The sequence below is a fragment of the Mustela nigripes genome, chromosome 1 (genome assembly GCF_022355385.1).
Source record: "Mustela nigripes isolate SB6536 chromosome 1, MUSNIG.SB6536, whole genome shotgun sequence".
Lineage (NCBI taxonomy): Eukaryota > Metazoa > Chordata > Mammalia > Carnivora > Mustelidae > Mustela > Mustela nigripes.
In genome coordinates, this window is record NC_081557.1 from 1,777,999 (window position 1) to 1,798,869 (window position 20,871).

The 20,871-nt window shown below is 67.3% G+C and overlaps 1 protein-coding gene across 9 annotated transcripts in view; it reads left to right on the forward strand.

Annotated features, from left to right (window-relative positions):
* KCNQ1 (potassium voltage-gated channel subfamily Q member 1) overlaps positions 1-20,871 on the forward strand; it is a 308,960-nt gene that overhangs the window by 32,393 nt on the left and 255,696 nt on the right. For 3 of the 9 annotated variants that reach the window (XM_059398878.1, XM_059398894.1, XM_059398887.1), the window contains one exon: positions 15,107-15,197. The exons of the other annotated variants lie outside the window; for them this stretch is intronic. In XM_059398878.1, coding sequence (XP_059254861.1) covers positions 15,107-15,197 — 91 coding nt within the window. The remainder of the gene's footprint in view (positions 1-15,106; positions 15,198-20,871) is intronic. 9 annotated transcript variants of the gene reach the window in all.

Below are 20,871 nucleotides of genomic sequence, written 5' to 3' on the forward strand. Positions count from 1 at the left end.
GCGCGTCCCCGCGGGCAGAGCGCGTCCCCGCGGGCAGAGCGCGTCCCCGCGGGCAGAGCGCGTCCCTTGCAGGCCGCACAAGGTGGGTCTTGCCGCTTTAGAAATGAGGCGGTGCTGCCGTTGGTCACTGGCATGAGCTCTCTCTTCCGTGCTGCGGGGTGCCTTTCCCCTTTCCCGGTGGGGTCTTTCGCTTCATACAAGGTCTTGTTCCCATGAGGTCCGACGGGCTTGCTTCCGCGTGTGTTCCCCCCCGCTCTGGCTGTCGGAGCCCGGAAACCCTTCCAAGTCCAGCATCGTGAAGCTTTCCCTGCTGCCTTCCTCTAGGGGTTTCCCATTTGGGGGTCTCGGCTGCAGGCCTCTGATCCATTCCAAGTTCCTTTTCACGTGGGGCGCGAGGCGAGGCTCCAGCACGGAGACCCGGACTTCCCGGCGCCGCTGGCTGGGGGGGCCGTGGGCACCTGCTTGGACTTGCTTTCCTCGGGGACCGTCCACCCTGGAGACCACGTGTTTCAGTTCCTCTGTGTCTCCTCCGTTCTTCCCCACGGCCGCCGGGAGGCCCCCCTGCGTCACTAGCCAGGGTTCACTTGGGGGCACTAAGTCATTTCCAGGATTTTGCCATCGCAGATACGATGTTCAGTGACTTGCCTCGTGCGTTTGCATTTTCATGGGGTTGGAGGCATTTTGGGGAGTTTCCAGAAACAGAAGCGCCTGGTGGGGGGTCATTAGGACCAGATTTCCCGGCAAGAGGCCCCCACTACGTGCGCCGCCGGCCCTAGGTCTCACCACCTTCCCGCAGCGCCCGGCCCCCACCTCGTGTCATCGCAATCTTGCTGTTGCCAGCCGGACAGCCTTGTTTTCGTCTGAACCACTAGTTATACCGACGCCTTTCGGCAGTTTTCACAGGCCCAGAGGTCATGTGTGCGTGTGTGTGTCTGCAAGTTGTTTGTTTGAGTCTTTTCCGAATTTTTCTGTGGAGGCTTTGGTCCTTGGTCCCTTCATTTTCAAGTCATTTATGTCTGGGGACGTCCGTCCTTTGGCCACGGTCAGTGTCGTGAATGTCTTCTCTCAGTCGGTGTTTTGTCTTCTGACGCTGTCTCGGGTGCTTTTTGGTGTGAAGACACGTTCGGGTTTGTCAGTCTTGAGTTCTGTTGCCTCCGTGTCGTGAGTGGCGCCGGAGAGCCCTGGCCCCACACCACGGTGTGAGGACTGTTCTCCGTGCTCGCTTCTAGAAGATGGGGCTCGGCCATCTGCATCCTGCCTGCGTCCACGTGGAGTTCAGCCTGTGCACTCTGAGGTCACCTATTTCTGGGGGCTGTCCAGGGTCCCTTCCTTAGCCGTCCAGCCCACTCAGCAGCCCTCTGGCCTCTGGGAACAGCGGAGGCAGGGAGCCCAGGAGGCTGCTGCGGCAGGGGCTGGGGACAGCTCGCTCTCTGGTTGGGATGGGGGTGAGAGGTGAGGGTCTGCCGCTGAAGACAGCTGTGCTCTCGGGAAGAGGGCACGGTGGGGGCACGACCCTAAGCACCCTAAGGTGCTTTCTCAGCATCTGGGCATTGGTGTCTGCTTCTGAGGCAGGGAAGGGGCTGGGGTCAGAGGGGGGCAGGGCGCCCATTGTGGGGTGTGTCCCTGGTGCAGGGGGTTCCCGCTGGGGGCTCGAGGGATGGCCTGGCTGGGCTCATGGGTCTCTACAGGGGGCGTGGGAGCAGAGTCTGGGGCCAGATGAGCGCCGGGGGACGGTGAGGAAGGAGGAGCCCAGGAGGGCAGGTGTCCTGGCACCAAGGCGAATGGGCGCAGGAAAACAGGGCGGCATGTCAGAAGGTCCTGACGGGTTTCGGAACGGGGGACCTCTGGAGGCCCGGCTGCACCCCAGGAGCTGCTCCAATGCCGCACCCAAAGCACCAGGACGGCTGTGGATCCTGACACAAGTGTCCTGGGCGTCACTGGGGGGCATGGGGGGGTGATGCCCACAGGGGGCTCTCACCTGGCTCTGTATCGGGGCCCCAGCACCGGCCTCAGGGACTGTGGACTGAGGGGACTTCGTGGCGTGAAGGGTGTGGGGGACGCGGCCTGAGTTCTGTCTTCTCCCCCTCTCCACGCAGTGCCCCGTAGCCGTGATGACGCAGTGGCTGCCCCAGCTTCCACGCCAGGAGCTCACCAGTGGGAGGGACAGGCGGGAGCTACTTTCATCTTGGCTCACAACAGTGTACCCCAGGGCGTGGGGGCCAGGCCAGGCCTGCAAACTCCATCCCTGCCCCAGTGGGCGCTGGATTGGGGTTGGGGGTCCCTCAGGCAGAGTCTCATAAGCCAGGAAAACAAAGCCGCAGCAGAGGGGACATCAGAGGAGGGAGGCCTACAGCACTGGGCAAGTGTCCATGGTTTGTTTGAGGCACTCGCCTGAGCATCCCAGGAAGGCTTCCTGGAGGAAGCGTTGCTCAGGGTGGAATCGAGGCTTCTACATCACGGTAACATCTGCCCTATATTGGGAACCCCTGGGGTAAGCTATGTCTGTGCGATGGGGAGTGCGGGGTGCGCCGTGCGTTGGGATGGAGCCGTATGTGCAACGCTCCGCTTTCTGTTTCCTGAGAGAGAGCATTTTTGTCTCTGCAGGGTGGCTTCGGGGCAGGGCCGATGGGACCATGGCTTCGCGATTGTGTCCCCTGTGCTGTAGCTCAGCATCTCTGCTCCAGGACCCCCACGCCTGGCAAACCCGTGCCCCGGTCCAGGGCCCGCAGGGGCTCGCTGCTCCGAGGAGGGACTGGCCTCCGGAGGGCTGGTCAAAGCCGCGTGCGGGACGCTCGTCAGCCTTGGGCAGAGGCGGGGGAAGGCAGGGCAGTGGGCGGGCTGGGGTCCGGGCCGGCGGCTCAGAGGACGCGTGGGCTGTTCTGGGCGGCAGGCAGGAAGCTGGCCGTGCTCCTGGCGGCTGCCTCGGGGTGCAGGCCTGTTGCTGGTGCTTCCGACCCCACGTCCTGGCTCTTCCTTTCCTCTGCTTTGTTCCCTCGTCGGCCACGGGCTCTCTGGGCCGGACTGGGAGAGGGTCCCTGGCTGGAGAAGACAAAGAGGGTTCTCGGGCCAACAGGGAGATGCCCACCGAAGTGACCGGTGATAGCCAGGAGCGCCCGCTGCCCGTCCCTCTCGGATTGGATCTGTCCTGGCGCCGACTCTCCTTCCCGGTGTGCAAATGCTCCGGGTTTCCCTTCTGCCTCTGGGCGGTGCACAAGAAAGCAGCATACCACTGGTCACCCTCCTCCACTTGGGGTCTGTGGGGCCCGGGCCGGGTGCTCAGAGGGTAAACAGCAGATGCCGGCCAGAGCCTGTGTCCACGCAACCTGGGAGGCCTGGGGCACCTGGATGCCTCTTCTGCCCCCGAGCAGGGCCTTCCTCTGACCTTGTTGCCGGCTGCGCCCCTGGTCCTCCACCCTGGTCCTGCCACCGTGGCCTCAGGCCTTCCAAACCCTACCACAGGCCCTTTGCATAACTGTTTCCTGCCTGCAATATCCATCCCCCAGCTGAGCTGCTCGTGCCTACCTCCCAGAGCGGCCCCCCTGCCCTGCCGCTCGCTGGGACGGCCCCTCTGTTTCCCCGGGGCAGCTGTCACTTCACCCCGTGAGATTTGTTTTCTGATTTGTTGTCTCTCTTTCCCCAAGTCGGCCTGACTCATGGAAGCCGACGTGGTGCCTGGCTCACCACAGGAGCTTTCCACCTGGGGGTCGGGTCGGGGGGAACCACGCTGGGCCTTACAGGTGGGCGAGAAGCATGCGTGTGGTTCTGAGCACCTGGGGAGCGACCAGAGGGCGTCCTGGGGGTGCCACACGACACGGAATGGGACCAGGGAGGCCTCGCAGGCCCCAGTGTCCTCTGACCTGGTGGTCAGCCCCTGTGTGCATGGGACCCAGTTCAGCCAAGTCCTGGTGACTCCAGGCGACTTTACCGCCATGACCGGTGGCTGGTAGTGGGGGAGGGAGCGTGGTTCTTGCCTCCCCTTGGCCTGCTGGGCCACCGTCCAGGGGTCGAGGATGCTGACACGAAAATAAAACCACTCATGGCATCCGGCGTTGAGTAACGCATGCCTGGGGTGGAGAGAGGAACATGGAGGCCCCAGGCCTGTCCCGCCGCCCAGCTGGCCACTTCCTCCTTGCCTGCTGGTCCCCGAGAGCAGCTCTCGCTGAAGGCAGGACCCAGTGGGGAGCCTGCACCCCGGGTGGGGGGGGCGGGGGCACGGCAACCCCTGAGCGGCCACGGGCCCCATCCGCCTGGGCCCCTTCCGCGGACACAGGGAGCCGGTGTTCCCGGCGCGGGCGCGGCGGGAGGAAGCAGCACAGAGGAAGGGGCGCGTCTGTGGCAGGCCAGCCCGAGAAAGAGGAAACGGCCTCTCCGGAGTCCGGCCGGGCAGGCGACCTCGTCTTGTCCAGGGTGCTGATGGGAAGCGCCCACAGGCGGTGCCCGCCACGTGCCCGACGCCTGTCCCCCGGTGGCTGAGTCCCGCGTGGCTCTGATGACACATGTCCTCACCCAGGACTCCCCCTACCCCCCACCATGCCCACTCGGGGCCCCTGCTCCGAGGACCTGCCGGAGCACACATGTGTCCAGCCGAGGGGCTGGAGGTGCTGTCGGGCCGAGCCACCCCCTGCTCCCACTGTGCCTGATGGCTCGGAGCCACCAGCCCCTGCAGGGCCAAGTCTGGGGGCGGGGCTTGGGTGTCAGGGCGCACATGTGTCCCCCGCGGGTGTAGTCTGAGAGCCCAGCTGAGGCTGCAGCGGGGGGGAATGGCTTTCTTAGCTGCACGCCGCATGTGGACGCAGCACGGACACTGTCCTCCAAGTGGCGGGCTGGGGCTTCTGCGCGGGGGAGTGTGGGGGGGCTCCGGGCTGGGTCCCTGGGTCAGGGGACCCTGCAGACCTTGGCAACTGACCATACCCACCGTGGCCTGGCCTGGGGTGGAGATGCTGGCGGGGCACACGGCCTGGGGGGTACAGGGGTCGGCAGCACGGGGGCGGGGCTTGTGCTGCGTTAGAGGGTCAGCAGCAGAGAGGGCCTCGTGGTGGAGGTGGGGCATGTCTGTCTCCTGCCACCAGGGTCTTTGTGTCCTCTCATACCGACACCCTGCCTCACTCCCCACCTGGAGGCTTCCTTGCCCAGCTAGTCTCTCGGGGCCTGGAGTTGGGGTGCTACCCCCTTGGGCCTGGGCCATGCTGGGGTTCTTGGGGGCCCTCAGGGGCCAGCTCGTTCCTCCCCGGTGTCACACACACCGCAGCGGGAGGCCAGCGAGGCGCCGTGCCCGGCAGTCCCGAGCCTCCCTGTGACGGGCAGAGCCAGCTGCGAGGCCCAGGTGAGGGGCCTATTCAGGAGGCGCCCGGGGCTGTGTGGGTGGCGCGTCCCGCTCCCTGCGGGCTGTCCCGTCACTGCGTTCTTGTTTTGGCAGCAGAGGCTTTCCTGGGCCAGAGTGCTGGGGAGTAGATGCTGGGACTTTCCGGCTCTGCAGGTGCAGGAGACAGGCCCTGGCCCCGGGCAAGCGGCCAGTCCACCCTTGGCCCTGCCTCCTGGGGGCCTTGAGGGGAGGGGGGTGTCCTGCTCAGGACGGAGACCGTGGCCGGGCTCTGGGGCCCTCACCCCACTCACTGGGGGTCGTCTCCCTGGAATGCCATGAAGCCAGCCCCTGCCCACTCTGGGCCGTCTGTGGGTTCCCGGAAGCCAGCCTCTTGTTCAGGGAGCCTGAGCCCTGGGCGGCTCCTTCTGGGCCTCCTGTGGCAGGAGGAATCCAGGGAACACTGGTCACCTGGGCCCTCCATGGTGCCAGGCCTGGCATCTGCCTCCGCACCTCCCCGGATGCCAGCCTGCTGGGACAATGGGGACCAGGGGCTGGGAGAGAGGCCAGGGGCCACCCCCAGAGTGGGTGGGGTGTGAGCTGAGGCCGGGGGGCGTCCCGCGTCTGCTGGGTGGGCCGCCTCGACGGGGAGCTAACCACCTCTGGCTGCGAGCGGTTGGATGGGTCGGTCCAGGGGTTGGGTGGGCCCTGTCTCGGGCTGGGGGCTGCTGGCCTGTGTTTTCCAGCCCCCAGAGATGCCTCCGCCTTCAACCAGCGGGTCAACAGCTTGGGGGCCGTCCGGGTAGAGGCCGCGAGGCTTGGCCCGACAGCTGCGTCCTCAGCTGCCTCTGTGGGTCGGGTGGCTGTGGGTCTTGGGCCTGAGGATCGACTTCACGGGTGAGCGGCTGTGGAGTCTGGGGTCCCGGCTGGGGAGCCACGGAGGCTGGAGGCTGAGCACAGAGTGGGGTGTCTTGGGCCATCTGGACCCGTGAGCTGGACTGTCCCTGGCACGTGGTGTCCCCAGCTCCTGTCTGTGAGAGCAGCCATGAGCCGCTCCCGGTGAGCTGACTGCTGTGTGGCCTGGGCCCGCCTACCCTCTCTGAGGCTCGGTTTCTAGAGAAGCAGGGCCCCACCGGCCTGCTCTGCCAGACCCCGTGCTCAGCACAGTCGCAGCTCGGAGGCGAGGCACGGCCCCAGAGCGAGGGTGGTGCTGCCCGCCCCACGCTGGCCTTTCTCCTTCCTTGGGGGGACCCTGGGCTTGGCGTTTCTAAGCCTCTGTTTCCCCGCCTGTGAGATGGACATCGGAATACCTAACCTGCTGTGTCTGTCGGGGGCCCGGGAACCCCGGCTCTCACCGCTGTCCCTCTGCCCAGGGACCACAGGCTGCCATTCCCCGCTGGTGGGTCCCCGCTGGACCCCCTGGTGTCCAAGCATCAGATGAGGGACCTCGGCCCAGGAAGGCGGGACACGAGAGCCCTTCCAAGGCTGGGACAGCCGTTTCAGCTGGAATTGGCAATATGGGTGCCGACACTACCCTCCCTCACAGGGCTGAGCAGCCCCTTGGAGGAGCCGCAGAACCCTGGGGGTCCGGGAGCCCCTCCCTGGGGTGTAGCCTAGGAGCCGCCAGCCTGAGGCTCCTGGTCCGGTTTAGGGATCCACGGGCGTCTGTGTTGGAAGAGACCAGGGATCCTGGGGGGCCTTCTCTGGCACCCTGAGTCTGGGCGCCTGCTTCCCTGCCTCTTCACGCCACCTCCTCCGTGAATGCCTTACCGTCTCCCTGTGGGCCACGTTCTCGCCTCTGCTGTGCCTGGAGCAGGCCCCTGCCTCTGAGAAGCCCTCCCTGATCACCCCTCCCGAGGGCAGCCTCAGAGCGAGGGGCTCCAGGGGAGAACGAGGCCAGCTGGAAGCTTCCACCTGCCCATCTCAAGTCCGGTGGTGGCCCTGGGCCCACGGGGAGGGCACACCGGGGCCAGCTGCTGAGACAAGGGTGGTGCCAAGCCCCTTGGGGATACACGGGGAAGCCTCTTTCCCCTGCAGGGCCTTGCTGGTGGTCCTGAATTCAGTTGTGGGGCTGGGCAGCACCCCACAGAAGCCCCGTGGTCCCGGCTCCATAGCTGAGGGGACACTGGTGCAGGCCACTCTGATCATGGCCACAACGGAGACAGCCCAGGATTGAGTCCAGGCAGGCTGTGAGGCACCCTTCCCGGGGGGACAGTGAGGCTCAGGTCACACGCGGCTCTGTTTCAGGGACCCCTCATGTCCCCTGGAATGGGGCCGAAGCCTCCACGGTGGGACTGGAGGTTTTCTCCAGCTGGAAATGAAACTGTAGCAGGAAGGACTTGGGCTGGACGCAGGAGGGCCTTCCCCCAGCAGGAATGAGCCACAGACCCCATGTCCTCCTGGCAGAGGTGGGGTCGTGGTGACCTGGCTGCCCGCAGCTCTGGGGGCTCCTTCTGCCCCACCCTGTGCTCTCTCGGGCCCTGGCTGAGGGGTCCTGGGAGTCCTGTGTGTGGCCCTGGGGTCAGGAAGGCCGCAGGGCCCCCCACATGCTGGCTCTGCTGCTGCTGTCCTCCGCGCTCGGCCCCCTGTGGGAGGAGGGGGCAGTCTGGCCCCCGGTAAGGCTGCAGGGCCCCGCTGTTTCCAGGCCGAGGCACCCCCCGAGACACAGGGAGCGGGGAGCAGAGCGCAGCTGCAGGCGAGTCCACGCCCGGACGTCTCCCCAGGGAGAGGGACGAGCGTGCCCCTGGGCACAGGCGTGGATGGGCCTGTGCACACGGTCACTTGAGTTCGTTCTTCCGGCACCTTCTGCGGACACACGAGGAGGTGACTCATCGCAGGGCAGCCAGGCTTCGGGCTCAGGGTGGGCGCCGCGCTGGAGGCCAGGCCACCCCGGGAGCCCTGGGCCTGGACCGGCTGCCTGTCCTGCAGGTGACCCCGTGCCTGCGTGCCTCCCGGGGCTGAGCCTCCTGGCCACTGGGCCGAGCCTGTCTGGGGCCTGTCCTCCCTCTGCCAGGCCAGACGCAGCTCCTGGCAGGGGCACCGAGGAAAGCTCGGAGCCCCTGCCGCCAGGAGCCCTGGGCTGCTGTTTTCCTGGGGGTGTGCAGTGTGGTTGGAGGAAGCCGGTGCTGGTGTCCCATTCTCGGCTGGCCGCGTGGTGCCGTGTGACTCCGGGCAACGACCTGCTGTCTCCGAGCTGCCCCCCTCCCCCTGTGACGAGGCGCAGGCTCGCTTCCCAGGCTTCTCGTGAAGCCTGGAGTGGACAGGAGGAAGCGGGCTTCCCTCCCGCCGTGCCGGGGCCTCAGGCCCGCTGGGACTTAGGGGGCTGCCTTGGGGCTCCACGGGAGAGAGGATGTGGGTCTCGGCTCCACAGGTGGGTAGAGGGGCCAGCACGTGGCTGGATGCTCCCGGGTCAGTCACCCACAGCCGGACGATGGGCCACAGCTGCCAGTGTCCTAACCAGGGAGGCCCCCCCTCAGCAGCCCTCTGGTGCCCCACAAAAGGTGGGGTGGCACGTCAAGCTCTCTGCTGACGTCCCTGCCCCAGGCTGCCCCCAGCTGGCCTGAGTCTTTGGGTGGCCGTGGGGATGTCCCTGTCCCCCCGCACAAACTGGGGCTCTGTGTGACGAGAATGTGCAGCAGGAGGAGACCCCGGGCGTTGGGGGTCATTAGTGCAGCCGCGGGGGCCACACAGACCTATCGCAGCCGGGGTCCGGGGCTGCACGGCGGAGCTGGGCCATCGGCCGAAGTGCCTCCCACTGGGGAACCCCTGTCCCTGCGCCTTGTGGCCTAGGGTGTGTGCGAGGGTGGCCGTTGGGGTGAGCAGCCGCCCTTGGTCCGTTTGTCCCGAAGGGACCGGGTGTCTGTCTTTGTGGTGCTCGGCTGTGGGGGAGCTTTCCTGGGCCTTCCCAGGAGAGCAGGAGCCCGTGTGTGCTCAGCCGTCCGGTGCTCCGGGGAGAGGCCTGGAGGAGACGGTGTGCGTGGACCCTGCCGTGTCCGCGCTGGGCTGGGGCCTCGCTGAGCCTTCACGTCGGGCTCTGCGAGGGCTGGGGGCTGGGGCTGCAGCCCAAGCTGGCACAGTGTCCCCTGGGGCCACCTCCTGGGGACCACACCCTCAGAGCCCTCCCCAGTGCCTCCTGCCCGCACTGCTGCCATCAAGAACACCCTCCATTGCTGGGGAGCCCCCCTGCCCCCAGGCCCTTTTCTGCCTGGGCTGTTGGCTCCCCGCCTGGGGTGCGTGCGTGTGGGGAGCTGCCTCAGGGCTGTGCCCGCGCCGTTGGAAGGCCCTGTCAGGTCCTGGCTGGGCCCGTGGAGGTGGGGTGAGGAGGGGAAGAGCAGAGCACAAGGATCCCCCCTCTTGAGACACTCTGGAGGCCTGCATGGGGAGGTGGCCCTGAGAATTCCATTCACTGAGTCCTGATTGAACCAAAATGTGCCTTCAGTCAGTCGTCCGGCGAAGTGTGCCTTCAGAGGGACCCCGGCAGGTGGGGCCCTGCCTGGGCGCCCCCTTGTCTGTAGGGGAGGCGGCAGCAGGGGGTCGGGGGTCGGGCCCGGCGGTGTCTGGAGGGCGGAGGATGTTGGGGGGGGCGGCCGGCGGGCAGAGGGGAGACGGCCGGGGCTCGCCAGGGGGGTGTCCTCTGTCTCCCCCGCTTGTCCCCCCCATGATGGGGCCTGGATGGTGCAGTGTGCAGAACGGGGACCTCGAGGAGACGCGTGCACGTCCTGACCCCAGCGACCGTGACCTCATCTGGAGGGGGGTCTGGTACGAATTTCAGTAACGAGAAAGGGAAACATGAAAGGAACCACGGGACGTATCTTGCGTTACGTGTTAAAGACTGACACCTTCACTTTGACCCGACTCCTAACACTGGCTTCAGAAATTCACGGACGCGTCCGTGAGGATCATCCTATCACGTGGCGTAGTCAACCAGCCAGTGCGCGTGGTGCGGGGCCCGGCGTGGCCCCACATGTCCGGGTCCCTGGAGCCTGAGAACGGGACCTTGTACGGCGACAGCATCTGTGCAGGTGGGGCTGGCCCCAGCATCTTGAGGGGCAGAGGTGATCCTAGATCCCAGGGGCCCTGCATATAGCGAGGCCCTTACGAGGCGTAAGAGACGGGCATGTGACTGTGGAGGCAGAGACAGGGCAGGGAGGCCACCAGCCCAGGGACCCCTGGGGCCCCAGCCCTCCCCGCCCAGGGTGACCCCCTGCCCATGACTCGGTGAGGTCCATGTACAGCGTGGTATTCCTGCCTGGGGGACCATGGCACCGAGTGCCAAGGCCACGGGGGAGGTTCAGTCTCGGCCTGGAGCCAGGCCTGGGGGGGCATCCCGGGATGGCAGCTTGGGCTCACTGCGCCCGTGACCTGGACAGACTCCTGCTGGCTCAGGGCCTCAGGGACCCCATCAGGGGCTGTGACCTTGCTCTATACTCCAGGGCTGCCCAGGATGGAGGGCCAGCGGCACGGCCCAGAACCCCTGGAGAAGGCAGGGCACCTCACCCCAGACTCCCCAGCCTCACTTGGGGTGTGGGGCCCCTGCTGCACGGGGCTTACAGGAAGCACCACCAGGCACGGGCTGGGCCAGCAAGAGAACCTTGGCGTCCCTGCTGGGCAGGGTTGTTCCCTTCCCTGGGGACAGCCCCACAGGACCTGAGGCCACCCCCTGTGGGAGTCCGGTGTCCAGGGAGTGTCACGACCCTGGGGCAGGGCCGCTTGCCCTTTGTTTGTTGGGGGTTGTCCTTTGGAACCTTCCTTTGGGGCAACTTTTGTACCGGGAGAAGCCCCCCCCCCCCCATACGGCTGGGGTTGGACATCAGCACCTAATCTGTTGAATCCCACGTTCAGGACCCTGTCCAACATTGGGCTCAAGGTCATTGTGACAAGCCTCTTGTTTCTGGGCTGGTGAAGGTCCTGTCGCAGACGGGCAGGACTCCGAGCCTCACTCTGGCCCCCTACAGCCGCCGCCGTCCACCAGGGCCACAAACGCCTTTACTTCTGAGAAGTTTACAGTCGTGGTAAAATACACATAAAATTGACCATCGTGGCCACGGCAAGCGTACGTTCACAGCGTTATGTGGCCGTCCGCAGTGCTCGTCCCCAGAGCTGTCCACCTTCCCAAACGGAAGCGCCACCCCTCGTGAAACACCGACCCCCATCCCTCCCCCAACCCTGGTGACCACCGTCCACTCTCTGTCCCTGTGAATCTGGGGACTCCAGGAACCCCGTGTGAGTGGGTCCCGTAGGACTTGTCCATCTGCATCTAGTTCCCTCTCACACATGAGCTCTTCCTGGGCCGACGGGGCTCACATTGTCCTCACGCACCCGCTAAATCAAGCCTCCAGGCCCAGCATGTGCCCATCCTCTGTGAGCGCCTTTCAGCGCCCTGGAATTTCAGCTTACGCCCTGGGGTAACCTGGGGGCCCGGGGCCCCGGGAGCAACCCGTGCTTTCTGTGTGCGGGCTTCGCGTGAAGGATCGCTGACGTCACCGGGAAGCGTCTGGGGTGGACAGCTGCCTCCCGGCCGCTGGAGACAAGTTTCCCGACGGCCCTCCCGGGGGCACAGGGGCGGGATGTGGCCCCCGCGGCCTGGAGTGCCCCCTGCTGTCTTGGCCCCGGGCCCTGGCGCACCTCCCGCATTCTTTCCCGTTCCCAGCGCACCTGGCCGCTGCAGGCGCCGCGGTGATGACCGATAACATTCAGGACGTCCCTCCGGCTGGCGCTCGTGGCCCCAGCCCCCGGCCAGCGGCACAAGCAGGCCATTGTCCCTTGCAGCACGGAGCTGCCACCGCGCTGGGGGCCAGCATGGCCTCTGGGGTTTGGCGTTCCTTGTCCCCCCCAGCCAGGCTCCCATGTCCTGACCCAGAAAATGGGCCGGGCCCCTCCTTCCCCAGGGCTGGGGTCTCTGCCCTGCAGAGACCAGAGGGGGCTGTCGGGCACCCCAGGCCGGGGGCCCCCCCCCCACCCCCTACCCCGAGGCAGAGGCTGTGTGTCAGCATCTCGGAGGCTCCGAGGCCCACCAGGACAGGACACCAGGACAGGACAGATGCACGCTTGGTTGAATGGTTCTTTTTAAAAAAATGTTCCCTATTTGAAGGAGTGAGAGAGAGATCACAAGCAGGCAGAGAGGCAGGCAGAGATGGGGGGAAGCCGGCTTCCCGTGGAGCAGAGAGCCCGATGCGGGGCTCGATCCCAGGACCCCGAGGTCATGACCTGAGCCGAAGGCAGAGGCTTCACGGACTGAGTCCCCCCAGGGGCCCCATGGGTGCATGATTCTTTTTGAAACTAGCAGCATGTGTTAAAATGCCTGATGACCTCTGGAGCTTTCAGGGTACAGCCGGGCTGGGGAAGAACCCCCACGGCCGTGCACTACCCATCCCCTGACCCTCCAAGGAGAGTACCCTGCAGCCGCCCCGGGAGGGGCTCCCCAAGCAGGGCCCAGTCCTGGCTGGCAGCCACCCCAGGCCCAGAGCCTCTATGTGTGCAGGCGTCTCCCTGTAACTCTGACGGGGAGCTTGGGTGAGGACCCCCTTCCTGACCTCGCCTCGGGGCCTGAGCCCAGGAGGGCTGCTTGCCTCCTGACGGTGCCCCCCACGTCTGGGCTCCCTGTGCTTCCTGAGCACAGCCAGGCCCTGGGCGCCGGGCGGATGGGCCCCCGGGGCGGCCGGCTGCCCACCCAAGGCGTCCCAGAGCTGGGGTGCGTGGCGCCCTCCTGCGGGGCCTCCGTGCTCCCGCTTGATGCGCTCCTGGAGATCTACTGCTTATGTCTCGTGGCTGAGCCCATAGGGATGGTGATGGCCAGGGGTGGGCTGCCGCGGGGTCCCCGTGTGCTGTCGGAGAGGGGACCCAGTGGCCGGCTGGGATGCAGCCTGGCAGGAACAGGCCCGTCCCGATAGCCTGGGATGCCTCCGGGCGTCCCCTTTGCCCTCAGCTTCGGGAGGCAAGAGGCCCTCGGCTCCCTCACAGACGTCGCTAAGACGGCAGTGGGAGGGGCGGGGCAGAGGAGCAAGGCCTGGGAGGTCAGAGCAGAGCCGTGCTACGCGGCGGGGCCCCCACCCCTCCCCAAGGGCTCAGCCTCCAGAGTGGCCCGGCTGTGCCTTGTCCCCTCCCGTGGCTCCAGGGAGTGTGGGGGCCCCCGCGCCTAGGACCCCTGCCTGGAACACCTGTCGGGTGACAACGCGGGGACGGTCCGGGACTCTGATTGCTGGTTAGCAGGTGGGATGTGGCCGTGGCGCTTCCCGGGGCCCGACAGGGAGGGAGGGCTATACCCCCAGGCTGCGGGAGGAGAGGGCACAAGCACTCAGTGCGGGTCCCAGGCCCGACGCCCGAGTCCCTGCTCCCATGTCTGGCTGTGCTGCCGCCGGTGGCCCTGTGAGCAGTGGCCCAGGGCCCTGGCTCCTGTCGATGGCAACACCGAGGGCTCCACCCAGGCCGTGTGGCCGTGGAGGTGCTGTGGGTGGGCGCCGTGTCTCCTTTGCGTGGGTGCTTCCTTGGCCCCATCCATGCCCCGAGATCCAGGAATGGGGCTGGCTGGGTAGCAGGACTGGAGGGCTCTCGGGTGAGGCTCAGGAGCACGAGGCCCTTGTCCTTCCGGTCCATGGAAGGTGCGCTCCGAGCCTGAGCGGGGTCCAGCCGCAGATGGGCGCTCACGCTCTCCATCATCATTCTCCGGTGTCCCTGGGAGGCTGAAGCCCCAGCCGACTGACCCCCACAAAGGGCTCCAGGTGGGAGACCTGGCCGTATCTGTTAGAGTGCTTTCTGGGGGGCTGGGGGGCTGGTTCTCCTCGGGCAGGCCAGGTGGGACAGGACTCGCTCCTTACCAGCGGGCGAGAGGGCCCGCAGAGCTGAGGCGGTGCCGAGTGTGGCTGTGCACGGTCCCTGGCAGGAGGCGCTGTGTGCTCAAAGGCTCAAAGTCCTGATGCAGACTCAGGAGAGCCCAGGAAGGTTGGAGCGGCGGGGACAGCAGTGGGTGCAAAGGCCCCGAGGCAGGCAGAGCTGGACATCCTCAGGAAGAAGGGCGGGAGGAGGTGAATCATCTGGGCTCAGCGTGATGTCGTGCTAGGGGGAGACGCTGGGGCCTCGCCTGGGTACTTGGGGGGGGGGGGCTGTGGGGGTCCAGGGTGGAGCCTGATGGGTGGCAGAGAGGGGTCAGCTGGGATCTGGCTTTGCAGGTGGAGCTGCTCAGCCTCCTTGGGGAGGGAGGCACTGGTGACATGTGTTGGCCAGAGCAGCGAGAGGACAGGGAGTGGCCTGAGAAATTGGGGCTGAGCTGGTGGGGGAGATGCAGGGCCTCCTTGGTGGGCGCAGGATGGGCGTGTGGCGGTAGGGGTGGACTGAAAGTCCCCCGGAGCAGGATCTCAGGGTGGGGAGAGGGCTGGCGGTCTGTCCCCGGCCACGCTGTGTTCCCTGCTGTCCAGTCTGAGAGGGATCTCCTGGATGACTCCCCCAGAATTGCCCCTCCCCCAGGCAAGAGGAGGGCTGTGGGGGCCCTGTGACCACCAGGGATGTGGGGGACATCCTCCAGGCCTCTGGTCCCTGGTGACCGCCAGTCGTCTTCCTGTTCTGTCTCGTGGCTTCCCGTTAAGGGAGCCACACAACATGTGGCCTGTAAGCGTGGCTTCTTGGCACCAGGCTCTAAGGTCTGTCCCGCAGTCGTGGGGGTCCAAACTGGTCCTCCATGGCTGGGTGGGTGCGCCCCGCCCCGGGCACCTGCTCCCCGGCGGGTGGGCTGCTCCGAGTTCTCGGATCGTGGGGTGGGGGCAGGGCGGGCAGGCTGGCCGCCAGAGCTGACCGCCGTGTCCTCCTGCCCCGCAGCTTCCTCATCGTCCTGGTCTGCCTCATCTTCAGCGTGCTGTCCACCATCGAGCAGTACGTCACCCTGGCCACAGGGACCCTCTTCTGGATGGTACGTAGCAGCTCGAGGGGCTGTCCCAGCTGCTGGGGCTCTAGTCTCCTGGGCGAGTGGGCCATGGGGTGGACTGAGCTGCTCCTGGTATTTCTGGCCTGCACAGTGACCCTGTCCCAGCGTCCTGTCTGCTGGTCAGCTGCTGTGGGCAATGGGAAACTGGAGGTGTGAGAACCCCCACCCTGACTCCTACATTTCCTAGGATGCGGCAGTTTGGCTTGGATGAGAGGAGCCTGGGAATGGTGGTCTGGGAGGGCTTCCTGGAGGAAGGGGCTACTGAGCTGGGCTGGGAAAGGACAGCTGTGGGCACAGCTTGCCAAACCTGGGCTGTGGCCCCGCATCTGGGTGACTCCTGGGCTGTGGCAGCACACCGACCCAGGGCTCTGCCCAGGGTGCCCGGACTGCCGGGCTGGCTCCTTCCACAGACCTGCGTCCATTCACCCTGACTTAAGGGGCCGTCGTCACTGTAAACCAGAAGTCCAGATGCGCACGGGTCTGCTCGGAGACTCTCCTGTCCTGGGGCAGGCCCGACCCCCCAGGGCCATTCTGCTGTGACAGCCTGGCTGGCCTGGCTTGTCCACTCTTCGGGGTGACGGCCCCCCTCCCCCGCCCACCTGGCGTCGGGACCAACGTGACAGCATCTGATGGACCCCTCTGGGGATGTGACGTCTGTCCGGGGTGAGGTCTTCCTGTCCACCACTGCGGTGTCTGTTTGCCTGGAGGCCTTAGGGTTTCGAGATGTGGGTTAAGGTGGTCTCTGTGACGGCTGTTCCCGGGGACGCTCCTCCTGCCTCCCCGCGGCCCCCCGCCGGGGCTCACTCTCCCATCGTGTTCTAAAGGTCCCCCCCCCCCGCCCCACCCCCCCCCCCCTCCCCCTCCCCCCACCCCCCCCCCCCCGCTGCCTCTCCCCCCTCCTCTGTCTCTCTCTGTCCCTCTCTCTGCGTGCTGGAAGCCCCGGATGGCCGTCCCCGGACGGTGTGGTTTGCTTGCTGGCGGTGTCGGTTCTCTGGTCCCGCAGACTTTCCCGGACGTGGGGTCGGCGCGGGGAGGCCTGGCGGCTCTGGCGGCTGCTGGGCAGGCCCCGCTTTACCGGGCGGCCTGGGCCTGGCAGGGTGTGTGTGGGCTCGTGTTTGGGGGTGACCTTCCAGTCCTAGGTGAAGGCGTTGACTTTTGTCAGCTGTTTCTCGTGTCATGGAGACGGTGGTGGCGGCCCGTGTTCGTGTATGTTGCTGGCCGTCCGCCGTACGGGTCTGTGCTCCTAGACTGCTGTTCTCTGTAAAAGCGCGGCGAGCTTGTCGTCAACAAGCAGGACGGTGCGAGTGCCGGGCTTTGGGCGGTGGCTGTGCTCTTCCTCCGGGTCGTCGGGTCCCGGGGAGCTACGGAAGCCGCCACAGGTGCGGCCTGGCCTGGGGTCCCGGGGGCTACAGCGTTGGGGGCAAGGCGAGCCGCTCCTGCGTCTGGGCACTGTGTCAGCCGCCACCATCCTAGAGGCAGATGCCCCCAAAGCCTGCCCTGATGGGCCCTGGTGCTGGCCAGGGAGTGGGGTCCGTCTCCCCGACAGCTGAGGGGTGGGCCGAGCTTCTTGCCAGCCGGCACCTGCTGCCCAGGGAGGGACAGTCCTTCCCTGGCCTGCCGGGGAGCTGCGGGTGGTGGGGAGCAGGGAACGTGGGAGGCGCCCTTCAGCTCACCCCACAGCCCTCTGAGGCTGAGGCAGGGCCCGCAGGGGCCACTGGGGGGCGGGACAGCCTGGGGAAGCCGCCGGGGCCGGCTGCTCCGGACCCTCGCAGACACGGCCCGCACCGCGCTATGTCGGTAGGTGTGTTCCTTGTGGGACACGGAAACCAGACCACCAGGGGCTTACGCCCAGGACCGTCCGCCACGGCTGGTGGGGGGGGCCCTGCCCTGGTGTGTGCGGGCCTCCGCTTCCCTCTCGCCGGCCGGGAGCAGCTCCCTCCCTGACACGGATTCTCGCATTCAGGGCTCAGAGTCGATGTTGTGTCCTGGGGGTGCCCAGAGCTGCGGGGCTGGGGCAGCTGAGGGCTCCGTTCTCATTCCGCCGCTCCTCTATCCCACCGGCCCCTTCAGCACCCCGGCAGCCCCCCAGCAGCCTCCCAGCAGCCCGGCTACCCCATCGCAGCTGCTCCCCCGTCCCCACACCCCCAGGCCCCCAGCAGACCCCCCAGCATCCCCGCTGTCCCCACCCTAGCCGCCCCCACCCGCCTTCTCTGCCAAGCCTGCGGTCATAGCATTTTTGAGGTGCGCGCGCCACCTGGTGGCCGTCGTCTGAACTGCAGCCATAGCTCCCCAAGGGATGGGGGCTCAGCTTGGACTGGGGTGGGGAGAGGCGTGCGGACCGGGTCCTGTACCCCCTCCTCTGGGTCCCCTGCCCCGGGCAGAGAGCCTGCCCCTGCTGTGTCCCACCGTCCTGCTTCCCCTGGGGGGATGGAGACCCCAGGCAGCCTCCCCGGCCGCACCTGCTGTCCGTCCAGACGCCCTCTCCACATGGCGGCCTGCTTCGGTGGGGTGGGCAGTGCCTCCCAGAACAAATCGGACCGTTCCCCCAGCTCTCTCATAATCAACTCGACTTCTCCCTCTGGACCCCCAGACGTTGCACACTTGGCAGCCCTGTCCCTCTGCCTCACTCTCTCCCTCCCTTCAGGGCACTGCAGACCCGCGGGGGTTCCTGGCTGCCTCCGGGCCTTTGCATGCATGGTGTTCTGGGCCTGCTGTTTCTTCGACATGTCGCACGACTGGCTTCCCCTCTGGTTCCGGGTCTCAGAGCGGCTGTCGCTGCTTCTGAACCTGCCATCTGGGGCTTCCCCGTTCCTCGGTCCCAGGACACTGCTCTCTCCCAGTTCGGGTGTGCGGTGGGTGTGGGCAGCTCTGCGGGGGGCTTTGTAGCTTCGTGTCATTCGTACTCCCCAAGGGGAGACGCCCGGCAACTGCACGGACCCCACGTGCCCAGGATGACGCTTCCGGGATTAGGGCTCCCTGCCTTTGAGCCTATGGGTCCAGACCTGCCCCCACAGGACACCCCAAGGCCTCAGCTCGGCCCCCGGCTCCGTCCATTAGAGGGGGTGGTCAGGACGGCCTCAGACTTAGCACTCCGGCAGCCTTGCTGGGTTTCCAAGGACTCCCCGCCCCGCGGCTGCCTGCGGCTGGGTCTCCAAGGGGGGTCTGAGCTGGCTGGGTCCGGCTGCCTCTGGAGAATCATGGCCGGTGGAGGGCAGCGGGCACTGGGGAGACAGCGGCACGGAAGGAGACTGCCGCAGTCCAGCCTCCAGGGGCACCCGTGCGTCGTGTCCCGTGGTGGGTCCAGGAAGGACGTGCGAGGGGAAGACGGGACCAGGGTGGGCTGTGTCCGCAGAGATGCTCCGGGCTGCTCCGTGGAGGGGACACTGCGGGGAGGCGGGCAAGGCCCACGGCGGCCGGGACAGGACGGGACCCCACCCACAGCGCGCGGCCTCCAGGGTGGGCCAGGCAAGCACGGGGGCTTCCTGGGGGTGCCTCAGATCCCAGGCCCAGGGAGACCCCCTGAGGGCAAGGGGCGTGGGTTATGGAGCCCTGTGGGAAGCCCGGGCCGGTGGGTACGGGCGGCGCTGCCGGCCACCAGGCGGCGCTGCTGCCCGCAGAATGCAGGCGTCCCTGGCCTCGGGCCCGGAGCGGGCGCGGGAGCCAGACCGCAGCGTGGAGCCGGGAGGGGCCGAGCCTGGTGTGTAAATGGTGGAAAAGAGTCTCTGCAAACTGTGCTTTCCCCGAGAGCCCCTGTTCCTGCCTTTCCTTCCCCGCGCTGGGCCGGACGGAGCCCTGGGCAGTTCCCGGGCCGGGGCGAGGCTGCCGCGGCCTCCCAGGGACGAAGCGATCCGCGCAACGGACCCATTCGGGGCCTGCAAAAGCCATTTTTGGAGGCCGCCCCCTGTACGGCGGGTCCGGCTCTGCGGCCCAACATGGGGCCTGGGGCTGGTTGGGGGCTTCCCGTGCTCAGGGCGCCCTCGCCGCGGGGGAGTGAGCGCCCTGTGGCCCACGTGGGCGTGTGGGGGGCGCGTGTCTGCTTGTGCGTGTGTCCACGCCGCCACGTGCGAACTTCCCGCCTGCGACCCGAGGGCAGACCCCGAGTGGGGGGCGGGGACGCAGCAGGCCCAGACGTGGCCCCGGGCGGACCCTCCCTGTGGGTTCTGGAGCCGCGCACAGAGGGGCTCATGAAGGCACGGCACAAACCAGGGGACCCCGTGCTGCCGGTGCCGAGCGGCCCACGGAATTGTCCCGCGATGCTGTGGTTAAAAACCCCGAGAGCCACGGCCCGGAGGCCTGGGGGATGAGGTCATCGCTCCCAGCTTCCTCCCTCGCTGCCGCGGAGGCTCTCTCAGCCCCGCCGAGGTGACCCGGCCCTTCTGCCAGCTGCCTCCCCGCCCCCCGTCTCCTGCCTCCCCGAGACCCTCCCGCCCTGCGGGCCTCCGGGTCCCAGCAGCAGCAGGAGACGGCCCCACCCCGGGACTCCGGACCCTTTGACAGCCCTTGACGGGTCCCCATTTCCGGGAACAAGGTCCAGGCTCTGTCCCCAGCCCCCCTGGCCCCCGAGCACCCCCAGCCCCAGCGCACCCCAGCTCCAGCCCCGCAGACCCGCACGTTGGCAGCCTCAGCCCTCCCCACCCTTCCCCTGCCGGCAGGGACAGCAGGGCTGACTTCTGGGCTGGTGGAGGCCGGCGTGGGAGGCTGCTCTGCGCCAACCCTCTGCGGTGACCTTCTCTTGCGCGGAGTTTGAGTTGCTGGTGGCCGTGGTGTCGCTAACCCCGAGGTCGTCTCTCCTCAGGGCCTTCCTCCCACCCGGAGCGCCCGGCCCCCCCCCCCCCCCCCCCCCCCCCCCCCCCCCCCCCCCCCCCCCCCCGCCTCCTCTCTCTGCTCTGGAACCTTGAGTTCCTTTGTGTCTGTCCCCAGCGCACGGGAGCCGCCCAGGAAAGCTGGGGTCCCGCCACCAGGCTCCCCTCTGATGTCCCACCGTAGAATGGGGGCCACCCCCACCCTGGCTAGGATGTCTCCTGCACTCCTTCAGCCAGCAGACGTTTATTAAGCACCTACTACATGGCGGGGGAAAGTGTGCAGAGACGTGGCCCTCTGGGGCAGGAGGGGGGCTTCACAGCCTGCAGGGCCCTGCCTGAGGGGGGCCGGCCCCCCTGCCCTGTGCGTCTGCGTGCGTCTACACTCGCGTTCTGCTAGGGCCACAGCTGGGCATTCAGATTGTCCCTCTGCTGGGGGGGCTCTCGGCGGACCCCGGGTGACCGGACCCCCACGGGCCGGCCAGAGCCTTGCTGCTCTCGATGCAGACTCTGAACGCAGCGGAAGCCTCAAGCAGCTGGAACCCGCGTTCGGGTGTTTCCGCGCCCACAGGAGGGAGGAGGGCCGGGGTTCTCTTCAGGGGGTCCTGGCCAGCTGGGGGCAGCGGCGCAGTCTGCAGCCAGGGGGCCTGGGGTCCCCACTGCACGGCTGCGGTACGGAGCAGGCCCCCCCTCGGGGGCCGACCCAGGGTGACGGGGTGGGGACAGAGGAGGCCAGGAGGGCCCAGGGCCCGGGAGGAGGGCCCTGGACAGTGTCGGGGGGCTGCTTTGGGGCGACCTCCCCTATGCTGGGGTGTGGGGGAGGCCCCGGTTCCTCACCCTCAGTTTGGGTCAGGCCCCAG